Source organism: Elephantulus edwardii, unplaced genomic scaffold, assembly GCF_000299155.1.
Source record: "Elephantulus edwardii isolate Elephantulus edwardi_28Jun2011 unplaced genomic scaffold, EleEdw1.0 scaffold00049, whole genome shotgun sequence".
Classification (NCBI taxonomy): Eukaryota; Metazoa; Chordata; class Mammalia; order Macroscelidea; family Macroscelididae; genus Elephantulus; species Elephantulus edwardii.
Genome location: NW_006399799.1, coordinates 16244380 through 16263094, shown reverse-complemented (window position 1 = coordinate 16263094; position 18715 = coordinate 16244380). Strand labels below are relative to the sequence as shown.

At 47.2% G+C, this 18715-nt stretch overlaps 1 protein-coding gene across 2 annotated transcripts in view; it reads left to right on the top strand.

Moving 5' to 3' along the window:
- Positions 1-207: 207 nt before the first annotated feature.
- The window catches only part of SLC2A1 (solute carrier family 2 (facilitated glucose transporter), member 1), a 31827-nt gene continuing 13319 nt past the window's right edge, over positions 208-18715 (top strand). Inside the window, exons 1-2 of one of the 2 annotated variants that reach the window (XM_006886536.1) lie at positions 208-275; positions 13087-13182. In XM_006886536.1, coding sequence (XP_006886598.1) covers positions 258-275; positions 13087-13182 — 114 coding nt within the window. In that variant the 5' untranslated portion in view covers positions 208-257. Of the gene's footprint in view, positions 276-10070; positions 10080-13086; positions 13183-18715 lie in introns of those variants that run through there. The other variant, XM_006886537.1, reaches the window with a different exon arrangement.

Here is an 18715-nt window from a genome sequence, read left to right as displayed (position 1 = left end):
GGCTTCAGCCAATAGCCGCTCACAGGTTCCTAGGGTCCTATAAATGCTACCCGCGTGCTAACAGGAGTGTGTGCAGAGATCGGGCCTCAGGTCCCTAGGGTTAGAGTAGAAGGGAGGGAGAAACCAGGCGACAAAAGTCGAGTCTCGGAACCAGGGCGGGGACCTGCGCACGCCGCTCTCCCGCCAGCCACCCGAGTCGGATCGCCTCCCGCCCGCCCGCGCACTCAGCCAGCCAGAGCCACGAGCGCACAGCGGCCATGGAGCCCAGCAGCAAAGTGAGTGAATCGCGCGGCTCCGAGCGGCCGCGAGTCCTCCCTGGCCAGAACAAAGGCGCGGACCCCTCGGCCGCCGGGCCTCCCCGGGGCCTGGCCGCGTTGTGCGCCAGGGCGGGCGGCGCGCCTCCTAGAGCCTCGCCAGAACTCTGCTCCTGCGTTGGGTGGGCGGGGGCTGAGGGTCGGGGGTCCGATCGTCTCGGCATCCATTGGCAGCAGTGTATCGCGTGTGAAATTGGCGCCCGACCTGGGTGCTGGCTTCCTTCCGGGGGTGCCGCGCCATGCACGCGGTCGGATGGGGGCCGGGGACCGAGGGCCAGAGCTCGTCACGTCGCGCACGGCCTTCCCGGCTGAGGCAGAGCCGGCTCCTCCCGGTGCGGGGGAGGGGACCCGTACACAGCACCCATTGGCCGAGCGGGCCGAGCCCCCGGCCTTTCCCCAGACCAGCGCATCTCGACCCGCATCCACTCTCGACCCGCCCGGAACCTCTGTTTACCCTTCCCGTGCGCCACACTATATTTGCGGCCTTGTGTTTGGCATTTTACGCGGCATTTTACTACCCTGTCTCCAACCTGAGACGCAGAAGCGAGAGGGTGCCTTCGTTAGTGCAGGGCTCATACTCAGAGATGTCTAGGTCCAGAGTCGAGACGAGAATCTGGCCTTTAAGACCTCTTTTTCCAACTTATGAAGGCTCAAAACTTTTACCAAATGCTGGGAAAATCTAGTTCGAGAGGGCCCATTCCCTTTTCGGCAGCAGAGAGGGCCCAGCAGTGGAATACCCCAGGGGACCACCGCCGGGAGCGCCAGAATGTCAGAAGCTGGGAAGTCTCCAGGCTGGCGGACCCCAGAGAGAAACCTATGGCATGGGCCTGGGGAAGGAGGATGAGAACTCCTGGAGACAAACTACCCAGATATAGATCAAAACTCAAAAACCTTGCTGTAGATTCAGAACAGATTAATTCATAGGTGACCCTTCAGCGGGCTTCCGAGGTTGTCAATTGCATTCTATTTACAAGGCTGTTGTCCATCTTTCTCCGGCCTAGCAGTTGGTGGATTCGAACCCCCAGAGATGCACAGCCCTTGCTTAAGCAGCGCCACTCACTGAGGATTAGGTCACCAGAGCTCACTAGATGCCTGCATTTCTTTTTAAAATCGGTGAAACGGGCTTGTAACCCCTCCCACCTCACACGGAAATTTCGTGCTTTCTTCCTCGGGCCATTCATGTGTGTTCCTTCAGACACTCAGATCTGACCTCAGGCTTGGGTGAGTGAGACCCTGAGGAAGTTATGGTAATCTTAAAGAAAGTTTCAGTGAGCTATTCCTTCTGGATTAAACAAAACTAAGAAGGGAGAGTCATTTTTAGCTAGCGGCAAGGGCTTCGTGACCCTGAACTCTACCACTTGTTGCGTCTTGGGTATGTTAGGCTACTTATGTTGACTGGATCTCAGTTTCTCTGCCCATAAAATGAGAATAACATCTTCACCTTAAAGCGAAATTCTTCCAGGATCTCCCCCTACCTTAGGGATTGATTGTGGCGACCTCATGTGTTAGAGTAGAACTGTGTTTGATGGGAATTTCAGTGACCTTTTTGTTCTTCACAAAGTTGTCTCTGAGTGGGCTCAAACCTGCAAACTGGTAAATTAACCAGTTGCACCACGGAAAAATAAGGTCGGTCTCTTCAGCCTGTGATGCAGGGCCTGAGTGTTTATTATTGAGTGCTTAAGTCAATGTTCTTCAATTCAGACCCCTGGAAAAAAGACCTTTCATTGTCCCTTTTCATTTCGCTCCAGCCTTTCTTGAGTTTCAAGCTGAATGAGGAGAGCTTGCCTAGCCTCACTACTTTGTACCAACTGGTACTAGGTGCTATAGAAAAGGGGTGCCTATTTCTCTATAGAGAGAGTTTAGAGCATCTTTCTCCCCCCACGGTTGAGTTGTGTTTAGAAATTTATGAATGAATTATAAATTTATACAATATACTATTAATAGATTTGTGTCAATACAAAGTAAACCAAACTCACTGTCATCGTTGATTCCAACTAAAGAATGTCCCTGCAGGACAGAGGAGAACTGCCACATGGGCTTTCTATGAGCTGTAAATCATTACGAAAGCAGGCTACCTCATCTTCATCCCTCAAAATAGCTGGTGAGTTCAAACCACCAGCCTTCTGGCTCACTGCATCACCAGAATTCCTTCTTTACAAAACAGAAATTTTAAAAAAAACAAATACAGATAAAAGGTAGTTTACTTTTTGCCAAATTCTCTGTAGATTTGTTTATATTCTGAGATAAAGCTCTGCTTGAGCCCACCAGCAGTTCTGGGACAAAGATGTGATAAGCTGCTTCTATAAATATTTACAGCCTCTTTGGTTTAGTTTTGGAGATTTGATTTAATCAACAAGCACAGTCATTTTATGGGGAAGGGGTGTTAAATTGAACCCTGGAGAAGTATATAACTTGTCCAAAATCTTAAAAACAAGTATACCTAACTCTGAAACGATTCTTTCTTCTCTCTCTTCATCTCCTACCAACTGGGAATTCACTCAGCTGACTTCCCTGTATTCCACCATGTGCCTCTGGCCACTGTGGGGAATGATCTTAACTAGTAGGAAGTAGGAAGGAGGCAAGTCCAGTCTTCCTCTCTCAGCCAAGGCCCCCCCCCCTCCCCCCCCCGCCAAGTTTCCTCCTGGGCAACAGGCAAGGGCCTTGCTCCGAAAGTCTCAGGGTGCCTTTTGTGAGAAACCTGTGGCTGCTTCACCTCTTGTACCGCTGGTCTCTGTGATATTTCTGCTTCCAGAAAAAGGAGAGAACCTGAGAAATCCAAAGAGCGCAGTTATTTGAAGTGCAGTTGCAGTGGTTTTCAATCCCAGCATATTTCAGTTGCCTCATCTGCAGAATACCATTTTCATTATTAAGGTGTTTTTGTTATTTGCCTTTGAGTTGGAACTGACTCATGACTAGCCCTCCAGTGGGTTTTCAGAGGCAGTAAATCGCATGGGCATTGATTGCCCACTTTCTCCTATGTGTTTGGATTGGCAGTGCACCTCTATACCACTAGGCTACCAGAGCACCACTAGGGTAGCTATAAAACTGCAGGGGGAAAAAAGGTAGATGCCTAATGCCATCCACAAAATAGAGTTCTGGTCATCTAGTGATTAAGGAGTTGTGCTGCCAACCCAAAAGCAGTAGGTTCAGATCCCCCAACTGCTCCGTGAGAGAAAAATGGGCAGTCTCTTCACATGCCGTATACTGCTTGTGGAAACCTTCTGCAGGGTCAGCTGTGAGTTGGTTCAACACATAACAACACCTCCATAAAACAACAATAGCAAACAAACCCATTGCCCTCAAATTGAATCTGACTCAGTGATTCCAAGTTTGTCAGTGCAGAGCTGTGTTTTTCACTATCTCTGATTTTTTACCAGACCTTTCTTTCTGAGGCACCTCCGGGGAGATTCAAACTGCCAGACTTTCATTTGGTAACCAAGTGCTTAACCAGTAGTGCCATCCAGGAATTCTTGCCTAGCCCTGTAGAGGCTCCCTCCTTGCTTGGACTCCTGTGATGCACTGTGCTTCCCCAGGCCTGAAGTAATCTATATGTTTTGTGCTACAAACTCTAGCTGGAAGCCTGGCATTTCTAGCAGTGTGTTTGGGTAGCAAGTTCCCTTGGCCTGGGGTCTGAGCCTCACTTAATCAGGTAAGCCCAGGAAAGCTCCTGATCTAGTTTTTCTCTTTTTCTTTTTGTTAAAAAGGTGGTTCATGAAGATCCACATCGAGAGAGTGTCCAGCCCTGCCTTGCTCTGCTCTTCCCCCCACTGCCCCACCCCCACCCCCACCTGCCTGAAACTTGGGTGGTTGTTAAGTGCTGTGTTGAGTTTACTTCATCTCATATAGTAACCCAATAAACAGCAGATCTGAAATTTGAGTAACCTTTCATGGTCACTTCCAGGATCCTCACAATAAAAAGTGGCTTTCCCCACATTGCACACTGAGCCTCCCATCTCAAAACATGTGGCCCACATTTCAGAGATTAAGGGAAGAAACCTTTTAGCCTCCTCCTAGCCCTCTCTGTGTCAGATTGGGAAACTGATTCCAGAGAAAAGAAGCAGCTTGACCAAGATAAGCCTGTTGGAAAAGATTTGAGGTCTTCTAGAGTCTGGTGGCCTACTGGTAAAGAGTTACATTGCTAGCTCAAAGGCACGTTCATCAAATCTACCAGCTGCTTTACAAGAGAAAGATGGGTAATCTTCTCCCATCTAGAGTGATTTAGAAAACCCACTGAAGGCTCAGCAGTGAGCCAGTTCCATCTTGTAGCACCTAACAAGCGTATAAAAAAAAAATCCAAAACAACTATTTTTCTTATCCGTGCAAACCAATGTCCTGTTCCAGAAATATCCGCCAGCCATCCAAATAAGCAGGAGTTCCTAGGATTTTCCCAGCATTTACTGGGTACAATTGAATGAAGAGAGTTGGATTAGACGTGGCCTGACTACTGAAAACTCGTCAGTAAATGGAAACATAATACACTGGTGTTTCCACAAAACTGACCTTGGGGAAGTGTCTTCTCTCAGAACCTTAGTTCCTTTGCTGTAAAATGGAGGGTTTGCTACCCACTGGCTAATCAAATGAGATGAGGCAGGCCCGCTGTCTTCAGTCGGGCTGGTGACTATTTCAAGGGGAAAGACCCTTGCATGGGTCATTTGGATGTGCAGCCAGTGGAGAGGGCTCCCAGATGATCCTTGTCCAGTGCTGAGCCGTCTTGGGACAGACCCGACTTGCCCCAGAGCTGGGTCTGTCCCAAATCCCCCATAATCAGCTTGTGACTACCGAGAGCTCAGCTTTTGCCTGGTCCCTCCTGGTCACGGGGTGTCTGGCCCCAGAGTTCTCCAGCACCAAGGGTACAGGCATCCAACCCCCATTTGCCACCACTCCCCTCACCCCAGGTTGGCAGCACTGGGAAGGCTGGGAACAAAGGGGAAAGTGTGCTGCACTGGCCTGCGGCCCGCAGGCTCACCCCTCCCCCATCTCGCTCCCCCTTCCTGCGCACCGGTGGCCTGGGATGGCAGAGGCTGGGAAGGTTTCTGGGTGGACTCATTAGCTACAAGAGGTTAAGAGGGAGAGGTTGAGAGGTTGTGTCCAGGGCCCGGAGGGGCCCAGCCCTGGCCACCAAAACAAACCTCCGATTGTTAACTCCCTCCTAAGGAGAGGTGGAGCTGGAGCCCCAGGCCCTGCCATCCAGCCAGGGCAGGCAGGAGGCTGGGAGTTGGTGCATAAACATTAGGATTGTGCTGTTACTCAACTGGCTTGAACCTAGACAGAATGAAGGCAGTGTTTGCCCACTCAAGACCTGACTACCTCCTATTGAATGTGTTTCCTTAGCTATAATGGGGATAATGCCTACCTTTCTGGAACAGGTTGTGGTTTTTTTTTAAAAAAGAATTTTAATTTCTTTAAAAAGTATATAAATAGAAAAAACCATAGAGAAGCATACAAAAAAGTAAAAAGACTTTTATGTGTGTGTCACTTACAGGTCTTTCTGTGCACATGTACATGAGAATTTAAGGACGTAATTTATATGTAATTTTATCTTACTTTCTATATTGTTCTGTGTGGCCTATCTTAGCCTGTTCCCCCACCCCACCCCACGAAGATAATTCTTCCAGTGTTCCTCTCTGCAAACATAAGCCGAGTGCCATCATCCAAGTTTATTGTCTTTCTCATCCTTTAACAAAGCATACATTCTATTTATTGATTTCTTTTTTTCCCCCCTTTGCTTTATTTTCCCCCTTAACAATCTGTCCTGGGGCTCTTTCTGTATTAAATACATGCAGATGTGTTGCATTCTTCCCAACAGACATGTCCCTCATGATTATGAAATAACACCACCATCCCATCACTTTATTCATATCACATATATGCATTTATTTCCTGTCCCCGGGCCCAACTAAAATACCAAGTTCAGGAAGGAAGGGGTTTGGTTTAGTTCACTGCACAGTCCCTATGATTAGAACAGCATTAAGAACGTGTACTCAGGTGTTATCTTAATTTAAACTAGAAAACAAACCAAAAAACCCAAACTCATGGCTGTTTAAGTAAATACTAACTTATAATTACCCTATAGGACAGAGCTGAACTGCCCTCTAGAGCTTCCAAAGCTAAATCTTTCCAGGAGCCCACTGTAGCATCTTTTCTCCCACAGAATCTGGTTATCAGCCAAGATGGTAGCCCTTGTACCACCAAAGGCCCTTATCTTTAATAATTTAATTTCTTGTTCTTAGAAAATGTCTCTTATGAAGAACTAAGGCTGAAGGAAAAGAGGCTTTTTCAAGTAGTGCAAGATGGGCAGACTTGTCTCCAGAGAGTGCCGGAGACACTTTTGTATGTCATAGTTGTTGTTATCTTGTGCTGTCTAATGGTGAGTCCTTTTGTTACAGAATAGAATTGCTTCATCACATTTCTGTGGCTGTAATCCATACTGAAGCAGGTAGACAGGATTTTTCTTTGGTGCAGCTGGATAGATTTTAACCACCACCCTTTCCATTACTAGCCAAGACCACAACATTTGCACCATGCAGGAGCCCTCCATGCCTGTCACCATGTTGTTGTTGTTGTTGTTGATAGCTCTTGAGTAGAGTACGAACCAAGAACAAAAGGCCTGAAGCCCTTCCATTGGCACCCATCACACCTCCTTGGAGGTGCCAGGAATCAGATTCTGGCCCAGGAAGCCAGTACCTTGCACTTAACATTTGCCCACCTTTACAGTATTTAAGAAAATGGGTTTGTTTTTGCATGGAAGGCTTTGAAAATTTGTGCAGTTCATATGTTTATTTTGCACACAGCAGCCCAGGTAGCTTGGTTGGCAAACTTTTTCTGTAAAAGCGCCAGATAGTAAATGTCTGTTTTGTGGCCTGTATGGTTCCTCTCTGCCACTAACATTTGGCTCTGTCTTTGTAGCAGAAAAGCAGCCATAAACAAAATATAAACACAGGAATGACTATGTCCATGTTCCCAAAAAAACCCTCCTTTATTTATGGTCATTGAATGTGGATTTGATTTCATTTTCAAGTAAAAAAAAAAGACTGCCTTTTTATTTTTTTAACTACTTGAAAATGTAAAACTCATTCATAAGTCACAGCTGGATTTAGCCCCTAGGGTAACAGTTTGCCAACCTCTGGCTTAGAGTAAAATCTACACAAGTGGCCAAAAGGTGCCTGAGCTTGGACTGCCTCGGCTCAGACTTGGCAAGACCAAAAGTTGCTGGAACGCAATTTGCCCTGTATAGGAAGCACCAGGTAGAAACCTTGTTTCCTTCGGAGATGACTACCCGGAAGCAAGGGGGAGGGTATGAGCAGACTGGCATGAAGCTTGGCGTCATACCCCCCTGTCTAACTTGAAGCTTCACAGAAACCTAGTGTCTGTCCTCTGATGATCCGGTTTTTCCTCCCTCAGCCTCCTATCTTCTCATCTGTAAAGTGGGCGCCATCTCTGCCCAAGAGCGGACCTGCTGTTGCGTGCTGTTGAGTGGATTTTAACTTGTGGTTACCCCATGTGACATTAGACCTAACCCAAAGGGTTTTCTTGTCTGTGAACTTTATGAAAGCAGATCATCAGATCACATTGTTTCTCAGTACTCCTGGGTAGGTTCGAACCATCAACCTTTCAGGTAACAGCCAAGCTCTTATTCCTTACACTACTAGGCTCCATAAGATGTGTCTGGGGCTTAAACCAGGCTGTGTGAGCAGCCCTTGGCATGGTGCCTAGAACCTAACTGATGCTGTCAAACAGGGCAGCGCCTTCTTCTTGTATCCAATCTGAAGATTCATAGTACCTTTTGCCTTTTGGGCTGCTGAGGGCCATAGGGAAGCCCCAGTCATACAGAAGTCCTGAAGGACGTGTGCTCAAGGAGAGGAACACTGAGGTCATCCAAAGGCCAGGCTTCAGATGTTTAACCCATCACTCTTCTTTCTGAAAAGACTTGACGGGATGAAAGAGGGGTCAGGGGTAAAAAGCCAGGCTAGGAATCCAAAGAACTAGCCCCTGGCTTTTGTTTACCAAGTATTGTGGCTTGTGCTTTCTGAGCTTAGCCTCTCCCATCTATCAAATGAGGGCATTATAGCTATTGCAAATTTATTGAGCTTTTTGCTTTTTTTTTTTAAAAATTCCCAGAGCTTGGTTCAAATGAACTCTTACACAAAAGAAATTTACCCTAAATAAAGAAAGTAATCTTAGTTCAAGTAAAGCCCTATTTCACTCCCTGCTCCTAGCCTCTTGAGAGTATGGACTAAGCAGTTATAAAGGCCCATGTCCCATTAGACACTGTGGGAACCCATGCCATGTGGGAAACTGGAAGAAGAAAGAAATGAAGGATCATCTGGACTGTGCTGAGTCCTGGGCCTTCCTCCCACAGAGAAAGGCCGTCTCTGAATGGCATGCCTTCCTTCTGCCAATATTGACCAAAGGCCTGCTGCAGACCAAGCCCAGGCCCAGGTGCCATACCAAGGCAGGTCAAAAGGCTACTGGGCCTTTCTGGATCCCATTGTGTGAGAAGCAAAGTCTCCAAATCTGACACTTTATCTAGGGTTTTCTCAGGGAGAGGGACAGCTCTCAGTGGGCCTCTGAAATACACCCTTTTCCCCGAATCAGAATAGGGATGGTGAGGAATGGAGCTGGCAAATCCTCTTCTAGGCTAGTGCTAGGCTGAGCCCAGGTAATTTGCCAAATTGAAATGACTCAGTCAGGATTTGAACTCTGGTCTGCCTGACTTGAGGTTAAGGGAGTGCTGTTACCTTGGCTCTACCTCTAAGCTGACATTCCAGCACTTGCCAAGGGTTTGATAAATGGCTGAGTTGAAAATCTCTTAGAGTGAATGAAAAATGCTTTGGCAAACAGATACCCGTAGATCCTGCTTTACTCAAAAGCTAAATTGAGAAGTGGTAGTTTTTTTTGTCTTGTGATTGTTCTGTGCTATACACTCTGGCCACAGAGAGGACCAAGTAGGTTACCCAAGTAGGGTGACAGGATAAGATAGATAATCTTAACCACTTTGAGCAGAAGCTGGAGACTGTAGAGGATGCAGCAAAGTCATGGGATGTTCTAGAAGGGAAACCCCATTCCCAGGGGATGGCAATGTGATAGGTTGTTAAAACTCATTGCCTTAGAGTCAGAACTGACTCACAGCTTACCCTCTAGTAGGTTTTCCAAGGCTAGTAATCACATAGAAGGAGATCGCACATTTTTCTCCCTCAGAGCCACAAGTGGATTTGAACCAGCAGAGAGGCTACCACTTTTGCATTAGCAGTGAAACTCCTTACAGATTGTACCACCAGAGCTCACTCACTAACTCACTGATGCTGAGTCAGAGTCACCTCATTGCTAACCCTTCAGCGGCTTTTCAGAGGCAGTAAACGGCATGGGAGGAGATTGTCCATCCTTCTCTCACTTGTAGATTTGAACCTGTCTTCTAATTGGCAGCACAGCTCCTTACCACCAGGCCACCAGAGCTCCCTGATGAATTGTTAGAGGTTCTAAATTCTGGACTCAACATTGCTCCCACACTCCCAAAAAGTCTCTATAATGGAAGGCTGGGTGAATAGACTTCATCACCAAATTACAGGCAATGCTAAAATGACTTGATTAAGGATGGCTTATTAGTCTTTGACTCAACAAATATTTGATGAGCAAATTCTGCCAGGCTCCACGGTAGCGCTCAAGAGAACCTGACAGCAGCCCTTTAGGACAGGAACTTTTCTCCCCATTTCCTGTGAGGGGAGCCTTGCAACAGGGATGCCATATAGTCCACCTCCAAAGCAGAAAGTAGGGAGCTTTGCTGGCCAAGAAGTTGCACTGTAATACCGAAGGCATTCAAGGCCACCAGCCGCTCTGTGGAAGAAGGATGGAAAGTCTCTTTCCGAGTAATTAGCTGCCTCTGAAAACCCGTTGGAAGGACAGCTATGGGTTGGTTGACTCGACAGTACACAACAACAACAAAGCAGAAAGTAAGCCACTCACTGCATTTAGACCAGCGTCTCCTGATTCCAGGCTAGAAGCGATCAAGCTGTGTTTGGTGGGTACGTGTAGTGAAGGGGGTGGAGGGAACATGGATGTGTGACATGCCTAGCGAGGCGTAAGGACCCCACTAATATCCAGCATCAAGGCACAACACACACTTTGTTTCTTAATCTGACTATTTTGACCCCCTCTTTCCTCTGCACATACTGTTCCTGTTTACCTGGAATGCGGTCTTGACACTGCTTCCCCACTTGGCAGGCTTCCTGCATGTTCTTCACGGCCCACCTCCTATGTCACTTCTTGAAAACCCACCTTTGATTCGCCCCAGTCAAAATGAGCTCTCTCTCCAGAGCTGCCCCGGTGCCTTACAGTACCGCCTGTGGAAAGGCAGACCCTGCCAGTTTCTCTCTGTCGCTGCCTCCTCACTGGACCTTGATGTCAGGACAGGGTCTAGTTTCACCAGGGGCCCCAGCTTCAGCACAGGGCCTTGCACATGGGTCACTGAGTGTTTTAATGCATCCTAATGCAGCCACTTGCCTGGGTGGATGTGGTCTAACCCAGGATGTGAGTAGGCCATTCTTTCAAAGCAGAATTTGACCTTGACCTATACTAGTGGCAAAGTCTAGCAGAGAGGTTTGTCCTTGGCAACCCCACTGCCAAAAGGTACAGTTAAGCAGCTACTGAGTAAGGTCACAAGAGTAACGTAGTAATTCAGAGGCCTAAAGACCTCCAGAATATCATAGCAAGAATTAAATTAGGGCCTGAAGTAACAGTACTTACCTCTCTGAGCCATTGCTGCAAGGCTTTCATTCATAAGCCACCAGCTTTGCCAGGTCCAGGCGTCATTCATACAACGGGCTTATAAAAATCATTTGAATAGGTGATAATAGTTACATGGTTCAAAACTGGAAGAAGTGCAAAAGGGTATAGAATGAAGTCTCCCTTCTACCCAGACCTCAGAGCACAATGTACATTCTTCTGAAAAAATATTAACTCATTGCTGTTGAGTCTCAACTCACTTATAGCTCCAGCAGGTTTTGGAGTTTATAAATTACACTGGAGGAAATTGCCCATATTTCTCCCATGAAGCAACTGGTGCATTCGAACTACCCACCTTTAGGTTGATAGTGCATCTCTCTGTTCTCTAGGCCACCAGAGTGCTCTCTTTAAATAAACGTGTAAATATATATCTCCTTGACACCCTGACCAATTTTTGTTGTACATAAAAAGTAGCGTATAATACACATTGCTCCAAAGCATTCTTGTTACCTAGAATATAATTTAAGGAAAGATCAGGTGCACTGGTGGAAAGAAAGACACAGGGCTTATGCACTCAGCAGGCCTGAAACCTCCTCCCGTTTCCCAGTCTCTGATGTGAAAACCATGGCTTTTGAAACTGCCTCCTGACAGCTTCTGGAGAATAAAGATCTGATTAAATAAAAAGACCAGGTGCTGTCTGTGAGAAAGTTGGAGCCAGGGATCCCTCTGGGTTATGAGGAGAAACTGAGGCCCATCCCAAGGCCTCAGAGCTGGGATTCTCCTCTGGATCTTGTGTTCCACCTGGCCCAGCCTCAGAGCCCAGCACCAGGCAGTGCATGTAGCATATGGCAGTTGGTTCTTTGGCGTACCTCCCTTGGCTCCGATCTCCCACAGCCAGACCAGTTGAGGGCCTGCCTAATGTCATATTTCTTAACTTCCTCATTTTAAAAGCCAGAAAAAGATTCCTCTCCCTTACTCTAGCAAGGCAGAACACTACTAACCTTTCTTTCATCTCTGTGTAAATATGGCCCTCCTCGATGCCTTCAACGAGCCCTGGTGGTGTAATGGGTTACATGTTCAGCCCTGGTGGTGTAATGGGTTACATGTTCAGCTGCTAACAAAAGCAAGCAGTTCGAATTCACCAGCCACCCTATAGGAGGAAGACAAGGTGGTTTGCTGCCATTAATATTTACAGCCCCAGAAACACACTGTCCTTTTTCTCCCCAGCCTTTTGTCGATTGGAAACACCTTGACCAGATGCCCTTACTTGTCTTGTGTCACATACTATTCCAAAGCACATTCCTCGATGGTGTGTCATCTGCGACCACATAACTCTGGGAAGATTTAGATATTGCAGTATGGAGACAGTTGCTGTGAGGGGCACTAGGAGGCGACCTGGGCTCGAGGCTCCAGCCCTGGCTCTACCACACACCCTGAATGATCGGGAGCTGCTATCTGCTTGCAGGGCTCAGTTTTCTGGTCTGTGAAGGAGAGAAGAGGTGGCCATGTCACCTGTGCTGACAACATGACTAGTCTCGTGTTTAAGGGGAGTGACTTAGCCTTTTGAAATTCACGCTAAGTTGGTTGGTGGCTATAATTAGAGACCAGCACCCTTGGTTACAAGTCCATGGCACTTCTCCCCATCCGTGATGTTCCTACACATAACTTGCCTGACTGCAGTTCATCACTTGGAGGGTTTGGCTCCGGGGCCTCACAGTCGAAGGGCTGAGCCACCTGGACCTCAAGCATGATCCCACCAGAGGAGTAAGACCACAAAAGCGCTTAAGCATTTCCCTTTCACGTCAAGACCAGGCTACGGAGACAAACTTCCTCTCCCCCAGGAATATATTAAGTCCAGTGTCTAGCAGTCAGCAGGGCTGGTTCGGGCACCTGAGTTTAGGAGTGGCCAGGTTTCCTGGGAGAAGTACAGGCATGGTGCCAAGAGTCAGGCGAGCTATCTGCACATGGGAACCTGCCAGTCCAGGTTCTGCCCTGTGGTAACCTGGGCCCAGACATGCCTCTGACAGTCTTGTGTTTTGTTTTTTCTCTGCAGAAGCTGACGGGTCGTCTCATGCTGGCCGTGGGAGGGGCAGTGCTTGGCTCCCTACAGTTTGGTTACAATACTGGAGTCATCAATGCCCCCCAGAAGGTGAGTGCTCTGCCACGTACCACAGACTCATACAGCCCCAATGGTGACACCTGTCACATACATTAACTCACTGTCTATCTCACTAACCAGTTCTCTTGCTCTGACCAAGTCAGAGTCACTTGGCCTTTGGCCTCGGAGCCTTGGGACTGAAGAATCCTAGATTATTAGGGCCCATAGAATCACAAGTCTTTATAGATCAGTCCGACCTTTATAGATCTTACCCAACACAGCCACCCCATTGAATAGGCAATGCTCGGTAAATTGATGTTGTGCTTGCAAAGCGTCCTGGGGCCTACAAAGAACTCTCTCATTTTTTCTTAACTTTTATTTTATATTGGTTTGCTTACAAAATTCATATACATTGTCCTTCACACTATCCTTTATTGACATTACAAAGAATTTTCATGGTGCTGATCAATCAGTGCCCCCTGACACCCTGTAAGGCAGCCAGGTAATGACCACTACTCCCATCTTGCAGAGACAGTGTCCTGAGAGAAGAATCTTCCCCAGATCCTCCAAGTGGGCAGGGATGGAGCCTGTCTAGTGGCCGTGGAGCCTGTGCTCACAGCCATCTAGACAGGAACACACTTGTGAGGCGTCACGTTCTAGGGTGAAAATACCTCCTCTCTGGCAGCCTGTGCCTATCAAAGCAAAGATGGCACCTTGCCCCAGGGAACTGAAAGGGGTGGAGGTCTATGCTTGACTTCCTTCTCCGCAGAACGCATCCTAGATCTGCCCTCACTTGTTCACCTGAACATCTGGACGAGAAGGGACCTTGGTGATTCCCGCCAGCCGAGCCTACTTGCTTTACGGAGAAGAGGGAAAGAAAGAAGGGATCACAGAGAAATGGTCACCCTCCTCTGTGCCAGGCATTTTACATAGGCTCATGAGGCTGGACAGAGATTTCCATTTTATAGACCCAGAAACGGAACTCAGGCAAATGCAGTAGATGACAGACCAAAGTTGCACTGCTAGTGAATGGTGGAGCCAGAAGCCAAACCTGGGTGCTGCTACAACCTCAGGCTGGCTCTCTTGGTAACTAACTTCTCTGGGCCTTGTTAGTAAAAATGGTACCTTCCTGGAGAGGATGAAGTGTGAGTAAAAGCCCTGTCCACAGCCGGAGAGCGAGCATACCTGGCTTCCAAGAACCAAGGGCCTGTTTAGGGGAGCTGGGCAATGACAGTCAGAGCTGGCCCTCCTCCAGATAGGCGGAGGGTGGCTGTGGGGGCCACGCCTGGCATTGGGGAGGAAGGCCTGACCTGCTGAGTCATACATACTCAAGCTGTAGCGGAGGTGATGGGACTTTTCCATACTTGCCTGAAATGGTGACTGAGGGCCATTTGCCTGGAACAATCCCAAGCCCTGCTTCTGCTAAGTGCTCTGAACAGCTCATGCCAATAAGTCTCCCTTGGAGCTGGCTCCTTCATTAATTCTTAAAGGTAAAGATGCTTACAGAGGGGGAGGAGCTAGGTTCTGAGGGAGTTTGTGTCCTTCACCTTGGTTGCACATTGAAATGCTCTTTGGATATTGAATTATTCAAAGCTCCCCAAGAGATTCTATTATGCATCCAAGGCAGAGAACTCCTGGGATTAGTGATATCTTTACAGCGACTGGGAGCACTGGTGTCATCGTGTGTTACATATCGTGTGTTACATATCGTGTGTCATCGTGTGTTACAACCTCAGGCTGGCTCTCTTTGTAACTAACTTCTCTGGGCCTTGTTAGTAAAAATGGTACCTTCCTGGAGAGGATGAAGTGTGAGTAACTTCACAGGAGAAAGATGAGTAGTCTCTTCCCATAAAGATTTACAACCTCTGAAACCCATTGATGTGAGTTGGAATTGACAGCAATGGGATGGGGTCGGTTTTGACAGTGATTAAATGGTGAGTTAAGAACAGCACTAGGACTCTCCAAGCCAGAATTCATGGTCAGGATCAAGGTGTTTTCCAGAGACAGAACCCGAGGGAGAGAAGGAAGGGATGCCACAAAGGCAAGAACAGAATTCCCGCAGGAGAGAAGAGCCTGGCTTTTGGAACAGGGTGAAGAGCTTGGTGTGTCACTAGGGTGGTGGGCGTAGAAGATGAGGAGGCCAACAGGTGAGTAAGCCACAGCCCCATATATGATGAGTATGAATATGTTTGATCTACCAAACACGCCACTATCAATAGCATGACCCAGTCACAGTGGGTGTATCAGGACCAACCTGAGCTAGCGAATGTGGACTTTAGCATGCAGATGACAAGGAGCCATCGATGTAGCCAGATATGATCAGATTTGTATTTTGAGAAAATGATTTAGGCATTTGGTGAGGGGAAATGGATCTGATAATGTGTGACTCAAAACAGGAAAACTACTGAGAAAGCGGTCTTGCAATACAAGATTTAAAAACAAAGCAAACCCAACAACAGAAGGAAGAATGGACAGGATTTAGTAATCCATTTCATGTGAGGACAAGAGTGAAGGGGGTGTGAGTTACGACGAGCAACAGCTGTTCAGAGCCAATAGGTCACCTGAGGGATGTGTAGGAATTGACATCTGATAGGACATCTGATAGGCTGGAGATGTGTAGGAGCCATGTGCCACGGTCTTAGAGTGAGTGGTCACCTGGAGGAAAGGCTTGGTAGGAGTGGATGAAGATGTTCTATAGAGAACTTTCTTCTCTATTGGGTAGAAGAAAGTCTGAGGTAGGAGACTAGCTAGATCTCTGAATGAGGAGAAAAGATTTTTTCAAGGCAAAGGGAGAAAGTAAGCTTCATAATCCAAACTCTTCAACTTAACTTATTGCTGTTGAGTTGGAACCAACTTCATAGTCGACCCTCCATCAGCTTTTCAGAGGCTATATGTTGCAAGGCAAGACCAGTCCTTGAAGAGAGATGTCATGCTTGGGAGGTTGGAGAGACAACACAGGAGAGGAAGACCCTCGATGAGATGGATTGATTCCATCACTGGGGTAATGGGGTAGTGTAGCAGAGGTAATAAGATAGGCACAGGACAGAGCAGGATGTAGGGCTATTGTGCATAGGGTCACTATGAGTCGCGAGTGATTCGACGGCACACGACAACAACAACATAAATCGCATGGAAGGAGATTGCCCATCTTTCTCCAACATATACACAAAAGAGGTTGGCACATCAGGAGTCCTTAAAACAGTGCCTATTTATAGTAATAGGCGCTCAGTAAATCATGGGTTGGTGAATGAAGTAAAGAAATGTCAGATTCCTGAGAGAGTGAATGAGACAGGTCTCCTCCATGTTGCTAAAGTCAGAGGACATAGTAGGACCTTGGCAGAGGTGGGATGTGGAACCACATGGATAGAAATATAATGCAATGAGTTGAAGAGAGACAGACTAAAGTTAGTTAAGGAAGGAGAGAGATAAGCAAATTATGGGAGACGATTTTCAAGGAGACAAAAAGAGGGGGAGAAGGGATTGGATTTGATCAGGAGGTACTATGGCTAAATATTGGATGAAGATCTCCACTCCTGCCTCCTCTCATCTATTAGAATTGGTGTGAAAACGGATGGTGCGGAGGACTAGACTCTCAAAGGACTTATGGGTGTGGCAGCACCAGAGAGTCCAGCTGAGGAACACTGTGGCCCCATCCATAGGTCCCTTTAGACACCGCCTTCGCATAGAGAAGCCACAGACTGACCAGACTTGATAGCACCCAAGTGTACACACTAGAATCTACTGACATTTCCGGGGTGAGCAGTCAGGCCTTCAGTCTGTTTACTTTTGCACTTCAGACACTTCTCAGAAGCCTGACTTTAGTTCTTCTAGCCAGACGCAGATTAGAAGCTATAAATTAAAAATGGAAAGAGAGGCTAAGTGGACACTGTTGTAAGAAAGCCAAATGCCGTTCAGAGCCAATGTTAGTAGCAGGGCATGCAAGGTAACGTGCCTTAGTAGGCTAGGCACTCAAGGCGTCATCCGAGGATGACACAGTGATTCAGTGCTGCCAGCACTTTCATGCAGCAGACTTCCTGAGCACCACTATTGTGAACGTGCTACATATTGTTCTAGACAGTGGGGAGTGATTTGATGTCTGTCCCTGAAAAGTTGATTCCAACTCATGGTGACCCTACAGGATTGAGTAGAACTGCCCCATAGAGTGAGTCTTCTCAGTTGTCATCTTTCTTGGATCACTAGTCTTTTCCCCTGTGGAGCTGCTAGTGACTTTGACCAACCTTTTAGTTAGCAGCCAAGCACTTAAACATTGCACCACCAGGGCTCCTTGGTAATGATAAGTCTGTGAACAACACAAGCAAACCCTGACCCTCATGGAGCTTGTGCAAAATGTGGTTTGCCTGGGTTGGTGCTGTCCTCAGGAAGCAAAGGTGAGCTGGACCTGTCCTTGTCCTCAAAAGCTAGAGGAGCCTAGAAGTACAGCCTGTAAAAAAGTTGGAGTTTATTCATGGAAGGTTTTCAAGGGGCATGTCAGGTTGTATCCTTTCTCCATACCTATTCATTCTGTACACTGAGCAAATCATTCAAGAAGCTGGACCCTGAAGAGGAATTTGGCATCAGGATCATAGGACAATTCATCAACAACCTGCCTTATGCAAATGACACAATCTTGCTTGCTGAAGTTGGGAGGACTTGAAACATTTGTTACAGAAGATCAAAGACTATGGCTTACATCTCAACTTGAAGAAGACAGAAATCCTCACCACTGGACCAATGAAAGAGAAAAGATTAACGTCAACTATTTCATCGTACTTGGATCCACAGTCAACACACTTGGTCCAAACAGTCGGGTGATCAGTGATGTCAGCTTGAAGACTAAGATGTGTCTAGTTCAGGGGTGATCAGTGATGTCAGCTTGAAGACTAAGATGTGCCTAATTCAGGCCATGGTCATTTCAATAACTCACTATGTGTCTGAAAGCTGGACAGTGAATAAGGATGACAGAAGACTATGCCTTTGAGCTGTGGTGTTGGAGAAGAGTAGTGAATGTCCTATGGACCGTCAAAAGAACAAACATATGTCTTAGAGAGGGTATAGCCAGAGTGCTCCCTGGAGGCAAGGATGGCAAAGCCTCATCTCACATACTTTGACCATGCTGCTTGGAGAGGGGTAAGAATGACGGAGAAGAAGGCCCTCAATGAAATGATTGACATTGTCTGCAGCAATGGACTCAGGTGTAGCAGAGAAGGTAATGATGGCACAGGATAGGGTTCATAGAGTCACTATGAGTCGTACTCAACCCAGGGACACCTAACAACAATAACATGGAGCAAAGAGGAAAGAACTAATTTGTTTAGGTCGGATGATGGGAGATAGAAAAGGCTTTAGAGGAGTTGGTGGACCTAGAAAGGTGAGTCTGCCCTATGGAGAAATAGGGCCAGGTATCCCAGGCAATGGGACTAGTCTGTGCAAAGACATAGTGGCATGAATCGTTCTGCTGATGTACAATTGCTCACTGCCTGCACTGAAATGTGCTTAGAACAGAAACTGCTTGTTGATGGTGGTTTGCCTAGTCTAGAGGAGAGACTTTGCCCCACTTATTGTTAAAACCAACATATGCCCACTG